Below are 9,943 nucleotides of genomic sequence, written 5' to 3' on the forward strand. Positions count from 1 at the left end.
CAGCCATGTCCGATGCTACAGCAGCATCGGACATGGCTGGATTGTAATATTTCATCAATTTTCATTGATGAAATATTACTATCGCTCTGATTGGCTGTTTCACTTTTAACAGCCAATCAGAGCGATCGTAGCCACGTGGGGGCGAAGCCACGCCCCCTGTGGTGAATTACAAAGCCCCCTGTATCTGCGGGTCGGGTGACCTTTCAGTGACCCCGGTCACCCGACCCGCAGGGGGGCTTTGAAGTCATGACGCCACATAGGCGTCACTGGTCAGATTTGAACCAGGTTTCATGACGCCTATGTGGCGTCATTGGTCGTGAAGGGGTTAAACTTATCTTTAGTACTTTGTAGCTGAAGCCGGCTGCTGCAGAAATTATTTCCTAACCATGCCCTACATGTACAGTAGATGTCAAGAAGAGGTCACCAGGTCAGAAAAGGACTTTTTTTGTTCTTATTTTATTCCCACTGCTCCTCTGAGTATTCAGTTTGGCGCTTCTAGAGATGTGGGCCTTTTTATTTTGTGACAATTTTTATGATCTTTACCAAAGGGGTCATGCTCACAGGAATCTCTGGGTGGGTCTTTTATGCTGGCCTGTATTACCCTTGGTAAATATTATACAAACTATCACTAAACAAAAAAGCCAGTATTCCTGGATTCGTATGGCAGATTTATAGAAAAAAAAAAAAAAAAAACAGAATACCCAGGGGAGCATTGGAAATAAAATTTAGAGCCAAATTGGCCACATTTCACCTGGTGACACATCCTCTCTAAAGGCACTGTGTGCTGCAAGGATTCACTGGTGTCTGTGCCAGGAACGGTGGTAAGGTATGTGATGTGCATATTCCCAGCCTGAACACATCTAGTGGACACGGGATCGCTCAATACACTACTGTAGTGTTCCCCAACTCCAGTCCTTAGGGCCACCAGCAGGTCATGTTTTCAGGATTTCCATAGTATTGCCCAGGTGAAAATTGCATCCCCTGGCCAGACAAGAATTCCATCACCAGTACAATACTAAGGAAATCCTAAAATCCATGACCCAATGCTGGCTCTTTAGGACCAGAGTTGAGAAACGCTGCACTAGAGGGTCCAAAATGCCATTGTTGGCAAACACACAGTAACAGAGGAAATATGTTATATTATAATTATTACATATATTCTAGTAACCATTTTTTCTTTGTTACACGTTACCTTTTTAGGCTAGTTTCACATTAGCGTTTGGAGGCGCAGCGAACGCTCACCGTGAAGCCCTGCCGCGCCTCCTCCGGTCAGCTCCGCCTATGGGTGCATGCCGCTGCATGCGGCCTGCGTACCTTATCTTTAGCATTGGGTACGCAGGCCGTGCGCAGGTATGCTTTTGCTGCCACATGCGTCCTTTTGACAGGGCGGCGACCTACGCCAAATGCAACGAGTCAAAAGGACACATGTGGAGGCAAAAGCATACCTGCACACGGCCTGCGTACCCAATGCTAAAGATAGGGTACGCAGGCCACATGCAGCGGCATGCGCCCATAGGCGACGCTGACCGGAGAAGGCGCGGCAGGGTGCGGAGCTTCACGGCGAGCATCTGCTGCACCTCCAAACGGTAATGTGAAACCAGCCTTAGAAAGTGACCCCCAGTCATACATCTCAAGTATTTTATTGGTTGTAGGAGGGTTTGTATGCAGCAGCATCCGAGTCAGTCTGTCTAGACCAGATAGCTGGACATACTGTACTTCCCTTACAGTATAAAGATAATAAAATGCTGCTTGTAAATGAAAGATTTATACTCACTAAGCAGCAGAGTCATTCAGCTGGTATTCTCTCGATCTGTTAAAACAGGCTTGTACACCGCCATCTTTCCATAAACGCTTGATGACTCCGGCCAGCTCAGCCGTCATAAAACCTTCTTCTGCTGCTCCAGCCAATACAAAAAGCTGTCGTGCGTCATCCTGGATATAATAAAAGATATTTACAGGTCATCGAAGATTTACTACTTATTTACAAAATTTAGCAATACACATTTACCCCAGCATAGGTTTTAACATTTATTTTTGCTTAACTGGAATATTTTAAGCACCAATAAAATAGTTTGGATTATGAAAAGTTGTACAAAGCTTTCAAATGCATCTTAAAAAGCTAAAACAGACCTTGAAATGCGTCCAGCATGAAACAAAAGGACTTTTGTGAGATTACCAAAAGAGGTTCAAGTGTAAATCCAACTATGGACCATCATTTCATATTTAGGCTGCAAGGAGACAGGATTACGAAGGGATTTGGATCTCTGCACTAGGAAAAAATGGGCTATGATCTTAGTAACTTTCCAAAATTTCAGAATAGAGGTTTAGACCTAAAAACAAATGGCGTTTGTAGTTGGACTTACACTTTTAGCTAAGCGCCGAAAGCTCCTATTGTAAATCTTAGGGACCAAGAGTTTAAGGGGCTGAATATTAGTGCTTGGCAATCGGCTTAAAAGGACACATCGGATTGACTATACTAAGCTGCTCCAATCAAGCGATGCCCACTCAGCATTTCTATAGGTTGTCCTTTTCAGTAGAACTTTCATTTCCTCAACTCTAGTGGTCTGTAGTGATGAGCGAACGTGCTTGGATAAGGTGTCATCTGAGCATGCTCGGGTGCTAACAGTGACTTTGGCTTGCATGAACAACATGTTCGAGTCTCCGTGCCTGCATGTCTCGCAGCTGTTAGGAAATCCTGCATGTGTTGCGGCTGTCGAACAGCCATGAGAGTTGCAGCCGCAGGGACTTGAACATATTTTTCGAGCATGCCGAAGACACTCGGATGGCACACAAGCATGCTTGGATGACACCTTATCTGAGCACGTTCGCTCATCACTAGTGGACTGTGGGGGCCTTCTGAGATGGTCCAAGTAAGGCACAGTTGACCAAAGTAACAAAATAATTAAAAGCATATAATACTTTACTGGAAAATACAGTCATAAACAGCATATTTCAAGACAGCAAGGCTCCCTTCTCAAGTTGAGGAATATATTAGGTACATAATATACACGCACACACTTAATAAAATTACTTGAGACATGGGCTGCTTCGCACCTACTGCATGCCTACTATAGGGAGCAGTATGCCTACCTACCAAGACGAGCCTCCATATTCCACCCATGCTTTTTTCTACACCCAGCTCAGTGATTGTGAATTGTCGACGTAACCTCACCACTGCAGTCAAAACACCAAGACAGGAGCAGTGACAGATCCAGCAATAGACCCATAGAGGGCGAGTACCTGCTTTGTTTGTTCTGACTGGTATATACCAGTAAGTGGCTGGGATCCACCATTTTAAAAATTGAAGGTCCCGACATTTTTCAGCTTAGTGCTGTTCTAGCTGTCAAAATACCAGATTCGCCAATACCTCTTAGAAAACAGATCTGATTATTAGTAGTGATAAATTCTAGTGTGAACTTACATGAAGAAAGTCTATAAAAAGGAATCATTTATCTCCATTTATATGATGAGCATCGCTAATTGTGAAAGAATGAGCCATTATGAACAGTGTGAATACAATCAGTTCTTTAACAAATCCCACTACAGTATTAATGGGTTTTTCAGGTTACAAATATAGCAGATGACAAAAACAGCCTACCAAACCAGGGCTGTGGAGTCTGTAAGCCAAACCTGCGACTCCGACTCCTCAATTTCCCTTACACCGACTCCGACATATATTGCTTATATTTAAGTGAAAAATTTATTGTAGGCAATGTGAACATCATTTAATCATTTTTAAGATACAACAATCAAGATATTTGGATAGAATATAATCTAAAGTTGTATTCCAATAAATAACAAAAAACTAATAAATTGTAAATATGTAATACACGATGTAATATTGAAAATATATATATATATATATATATATATATACATATATATATATATATATACATATATATATATATACACACACACATACACACACACATACATATATACACACACACACATGTACACATACATACACACTATGTAAAACTATGTAAGTTGCAAAAGACAGTTTTCAATAAAACATACTAAATAACATTTGTGCAGTCTATGAATTTGTTCTAAGAAATAGAATCGCCTCCATCAGATCCTCCTTCATAGATGACCTCAAATCTGACCTAATAATTTTAAGACTAGAGAACAACCTCTCTACACTAACTTGGGTTGGAGGCAAAGCCGTAACCACATGGGCAACATCTCTAACAATTTCCGGGTATAAAGGAATTGTCTCATGCACAGTCAGTTTTGATGAACGGTTGAATTTTTCTTTTTCTTTGAGAGCAAGTGAAACATTTTGCTGAAATATGGTCAATCTGCTTGCTATAGGAGACGGAGTGAAATCTTTTTCCTTGCGGCAACGCTTTGCCTGCTCCATATCATCCAAATACTTGTCAAAGTCATACTCCTCATCTGATGAGGATGAAGATATGGCAGCAGTGGCACTGTCAGGACCCAAGTCCTCTTGCGCTTGGCAGTCCTCCTGTAGGCCACTCATCCTAACTGCTACCTCAGTCAGAGCTTCTTTTAGTAAGCTGTTGATCATCAAGCAGTATACGATGACTTGGGTCCACATAAACAGCTGCCAGAAAAATGTTATTTTCCAATAGCTGTGTCTCTCTCCGTTTCATTGAAGCAGAAATGCCATCTGCGATTAAACCTCCTCTTTGGGACAGGCAAAATAGCAAGTTCTTACACTCCCTTATGAAGATGCCAGGAGTTAAATCCTCAATTTGTAATTTTTTTAGTCACTGTAAGTGGGTGATTAAGCAATTCCTTCAATTCAGCCACCTGTGTCCATTGACCTTCATTTAGGGTTACCTGAGGGTTCGCCATATCTATAAGAAATTGTTTTAGTTCAAGCAATCGCTCAATCATTAAATAAGTTCTGCCCCACCGAGTGGCTTGATCGACAATTGCCCCTTTCCCAGCACGTCTCTTCAAGATGGAATCAATTTTAGGGGTTCTGGCAGCAAAAACCAATTTCCTCACTTTTCCAATCAGATTTCCAGCATGTCCCTCTTGCAGACTATCTCTTATTGCCAGCTGCAGCGTGTGCACAACACAGCACATGTGATGAATAGGAAAGTGTTTTGAAGCACCTTCAACAAGATCATCTATTTCTAAAGTATAATTTTGCTGTTCTTCTGTAGTAATATCTGTTTGTTCCTCAGTTACATGAACAACACTGTGGCCTTCCATCTCAAACATACTGAATCCTAAATTGTCTTCTAGTTGTTGTTCACTACTCTCATTCATCAGTTTAATTGTACTTACCATGTTTGAAGCATTGGCAGAGGCAAAAACACGGCGGAAACGCTTAAAAATGCAACGTGGGCACACAGCCTAAATGTACAGGGTCACAGGAGAGCAATGCTTTATGCTGTATATGGCCAATATAATATTTTAAGGGTCTATTGTACAAGCAGGTGTATACCCCACACAGGAAGAGCTGTTCTTCTATCATTGTTTATCAGCATTAATGCACAGATTATTTATGAGATTTAATTACCACTCTAAGGGTACCGTTACACCTAGCAATGCACCAGCGATCCCGACCAGCGATATGACGCGGTCAGGATCGCTGGTGCATCGCTAGGTGGTCGCTAGTGAGCTGCCACACAGGCAGATCTCACCAGCGACATCGCTGGGGTCGGGGGTCGCTACTTACCTGTCAGACGTGGCGATCCTGACGTCCTCCCGCCCGCATCCACGCGTCGCTCGTCGTCACAGCAGGAAGCGCCGCAGGAAGTGGCCGACGAGGAATGGTCCAGGACCTTCTCACGCGATCAGCGATAACCAGCGGGGGAGCCGGTCGGAGGCAAGTATCACATGCAGCGATATCGCTAGCAATATCGCTGCAACGTCACAAAATCGGTGACAGTGTGTAAGGGTACCGTAACTTCACACAGGGCGTTTTTGCTGTGGGTTTTTTTCTGCAGCAGCTCTTAACACCTCACTACTACCAGACATTACCTCACAATAGCTCTTAACACCTCACTACTACCAGTCACTCCCTCATAATAGCTCTTAACACCTCACTACTGCCAGTCACTCCCTCACAATAGCTCTTAACACCTCACTACTGCCAGTCACTCCCTCACAATAGCTCTTAACACCTCACTACTGCCAGTCACTCCCTCACAATAGCTCTTAACACCTCACTACTGCCAGTCACTCCCTCACAATAGCTCTTAACACCTCACTACTGCCAGTCACTCCCTCACAATAGCTCTTAACACCTCACTACTGCCAGTCACTCCCTCACAATAGCTCTTAACACCTCACTACTACCAGTCACTCCCTCACAATAGCTCTTAACACCTCACTACTGCCAGTCACTCCCTCACAATAGCTCTTAACACCTCACTACTGCCAGTCACTCCCTCATAATAGCTCTTAACACCTCACTACTACCAGTCACTCCCTCACAATAGCTCTTAACACCTCACTACTACCAGTCACTCCCTCATAATAGCTCTTAACACCTCACTACTGCCAGTCACTCCCTCACAATAGCTCTTAACACCTCACTACTACCAGTCACTCCCTCACAATAGCTCTTAACACCTCACTACTACCAGTCACTCCCTCATAATAGCTCTTAACACCTCACTACTGCCAGTCACTCCCTCACAATAGCTCTTAACACCTCACTACTGCCAGTCACTCCCTCATAATAGCTCTTAACACCTCACTACTACCAGTCACTCCCTCACAATAGCTCTTAACACCTCACTACTACCAGTCACTCCCTCATAATAGCTCTTAACACCTCACTACTGCCAGTCACTCCCTCACAATAGCTCTTAACACCTCACTACTGCCAGTCACTCCCTCATAATAGCTCTTAACACCTCACTACTGCCAGTCACTCCCTCATAATAGCTCTTAACACCTCACTACTGCCAGTCACTCCCTCACAATAGCTCTTAACACCTCACTACTGCCAGTCACTCCCTCACAATAGCTCTTAACACCTCACTACTACCAGTCACTCCCTCATAATAGCTCTTAACACCTCACTACTGCCAGTCACTCCCTCACAATAGCTCTTAACACCTCACTACTGCCAGTCACTCCCTCATAATAGCTCTTAACACCTCACTACTGCCAGTCACTCCCTCACAATAGCTCTTAACACCTCACTACTACCAGTCACTCCCTCACAATAGCTCTTAACACCTCACTACTACCAGTCACTCCCTCATAATAGCTCTTAACACCTCACTACTACCAGTCACTCCCTCACAATAGCTCTTAACACCTCACTACTGCCAGTCACTCCCTCACAATAGCTCTTAACACCTCACTACTGCCAGTCACTCCCTCATAATAGCTCACTGTCACTATCGACACCTCACTAAGCACATCCCAAACTCTTGGCTGTGAGGTCATTTCCTGCTGGCCATGACTTTTCTGCAGAAAAAAAAGCAGCAAGTAATGATACCTGCATTTTTGCAGCGCTTTCTTCAACACCCATCCAATGGGTGAAAAAAACGTAGCAAAAACGCTGAAACAAGTGATATGCTCCATGTCCAAAAAAACACAGCAAAGCACAAAATCCTGATGACACAAAAAACCAATGTGTGTGCATGAGATTTCTGAAATCTCATAAGCTTTGCTGGTCATGGAAAAGCAGCTGAAAAGTAGCATAAAAAAGCTGAAAAAACGCAGCAAAAATGCCCAGTGTGAACTTACCATTAGAAAAGGGTGAATAGAATAAATGTAAAATTCACCATGTATTAGTAAATCAGTGCGAAGAGTGATGGGCAAACTCTAATCGCTATGCATATTTTACTTAGGCCTGTATCACACTTCAGCTTTTTTGTGTCAGTTAAAGTCCGCCAAAATGGCGGAAAGCGGATCCGTTGCTAACTGATGTGAACTGATGCCACCGGACCGTTTTTTTTGACAGATCCAATGAATGAAGAATTTTAAAGGAAAGAGAGAAAGATTTTCCAGCCGCCAGAACAGACTTTAGGGTTAAATTTCCGGCTGAGTGAAGTCTTTCGGGCATGCGCAGTGTGAAGTGCGCATCCTGCCGCCCGAAAAAAACGTTACATGTTCCATTCGGGCATGTCGGCAGACTGCAAAATTTTGGCGGATCCGCAAAAAAACGGATCCAACAGATGGCCATCCGTCAAGATCCGCCGGTAATGCAACTCAATGGGGAAAAAAACGGATCCGTCAAAAAAAATGGTGGATCCGTTTTTTTTTGCAAAGCGGCTGATCTTGACTGATGGACAAAAACTGATGTGTGAAACAGGCCTTAGAGACATTAACACTCTCTAAAAGCAAGACAAAAGTGGCTGCACTAGAGGATTTGTTCATTCACCATTACTCAGATAAACCGTCTTTTTACACTGAACAAACAGCATTCAAATCCAATGCGGGGTGCTCAGCACAGAAAATACAAGTCTGTTCTTATATATAAAGAAAAATAATGCGGCACTCACCAGATGGATTAAATATTCCAAAGTCCTTTTTTAAGTTCATCCAAGTGAACAAGAGACTTTGTATGGGATTTGCGGGTTAGGCCTCTTTCACACTTCAGTTTTTTTTACAATCAGTCACAATCCGCCAGGTTTTGAAAAAAACGGATCCTCAATTTTCTTTTGAGGATCCGTTTTTTTCCCCCATTGACTTGCATTAATGGCGGATTGTGACGGATTGCTGTCCGTTGCATCCGTTTTTTTTGAGGATCTGCCAAAAGTTGCTGTCCGCAAAAAAACTGAAGTGTGAAAGAGGCCTTAGGGAGGCATGCAGGGAGCGTGCAGGTGGACGACAGTCGTTTTGCATGGCAAGCGCTTTAACGGGTCCAATACTGTATACTCTCTTTCTAAACTGAAAGTGCTGATCTTCTTTCCACGTAGTTTTAGGGTAAGTTCACACTAGGCGTTTTTGCTGCTTTTTTAATGCTAATTTTCAGCGGCCTTTTACGGTACCAGCAAAGCTTATGATATTTCAGAAATCTCATGCTCAAAACATTACGTTTTTTGTCATCAGTATTTTGTAAATTGCATTTTTTCAGTGTTTTTCACCCATTGACTTTAATGAGTGGTGAATAAATGCACTAAAACCACAGGTTGCTGCGTTTTCTGTGCCAAAACTTGATTCTATTGAATACGATTTTTTTTTCCAACACTAAACTTTATCAGCGTGCACAAGAGAAATGTAGCATGCCAAAAATGCCACAAAAAAGGCAATAAAAACCAAAGGAAAACCTGCTTTTTTTCTGTAACTTCTTTCCTGCTAAGAGATCAGGTTGTGCTTGAGAAAAAAAAAAAAAAAAAAGCTGAAAAAAGCCTAGTGTGAACTTACCCTTATTATATTCCACTGATACAAATGACATAGTAGCAATACTTACCGCTCTTGTTGGGTCTCCAAAATCTATCTTCAATCTGCCCATGGCCCGGATAATGGCAATGATGGACTGTATAGTGTTACTGTATACTACAGCTTTGTACTGTTTGCATTCCTCTTCTGAGTAACCTGCTTCATGGATAATCCTGGAATGGAGGAATAAGGTTACCCAAAAACTAGTTTTCTAACAGCCCCGATAAACTTAAGTACAGAAAGTATGGATGATCTACAAGCGGAATCACACTTACTTCATCTGTTTGACAATTGTGCTTTTCCCCGATTCTCCAGCACCTAGGGGGGGAGAAAACAAAACACAAGATCAATCACAATAAAGGTTAGAGAGATTTATTTAAAAACTGATACAATGCCACTAAAATATAATAACGTATGACAAAGAAAATAACACAACTTAAAGTGGATCTCTTTTAGCAGATTCACAACACAAACTGCATATATTAAACTGATCTCCTAGACCTTAGGCTATTGTGCACACAGTTTTTTGCCTCTGCGGATTTTGTAGTGAAAACCGCAGATAAATCCACAGGACTAAAGTCCTGCGGTTTTGCCCTGCAGTTTTACACCTCAT

The 9,943-nt window shown here is 42.7% G+C and overlaps 1 protein-coding gene across 1 annotated transcript in view; it reads right to left on the bottom strand.

The window, feature by feature from the left end:
• GNAI1 (G protein subunit alpha i1) overlaps positions 1-9,706 on the bottom strand; it is a 32,836-nt gene extending 23,130 nt beyond the window's left edge. Inside the window, exons 1-3 of the mRNA XM_073551324.1 lie at positions 9,606-9,706; positions 9,362-9,503; positions 1,775-1,932 (exon numbers count right to left, since the gene is read on the bottom strand). Of these exons, the coding sequence (XP_073407425.1) occupies positions 1,775-1,932; positions 9,362-9,503; positions 9,606-9,610 (305 nt within the window). The 5' untranslated portion in view covers positions 9,611-9,706. The remainder of the gene's footprint in view (positions 1-1,774; positions 1,933-9,361; positions 9,504-9,605) is intronic.
• Positions 9,707-9,943: the final 237 nt, after the last annotated feature.

The sequence above is a fragment of the Dendrobates tinctorius genome, unplaced genomic scaffold (assembly GCF_039654945.1).
Source record: "Dendrobates tinctorius isolate UK_male_01 unplaced genomic scaffold, ASM3965494v1 ptg000174l, whole genome shotgun sequence".
NCBI classification, from domain to species: domain Eukaryota; kingdom Metazoa; phylum Chordata; class Amphibia; order Anura; family Dendrobatidae; genus Dendrobates; species Dendrobates tinctorius.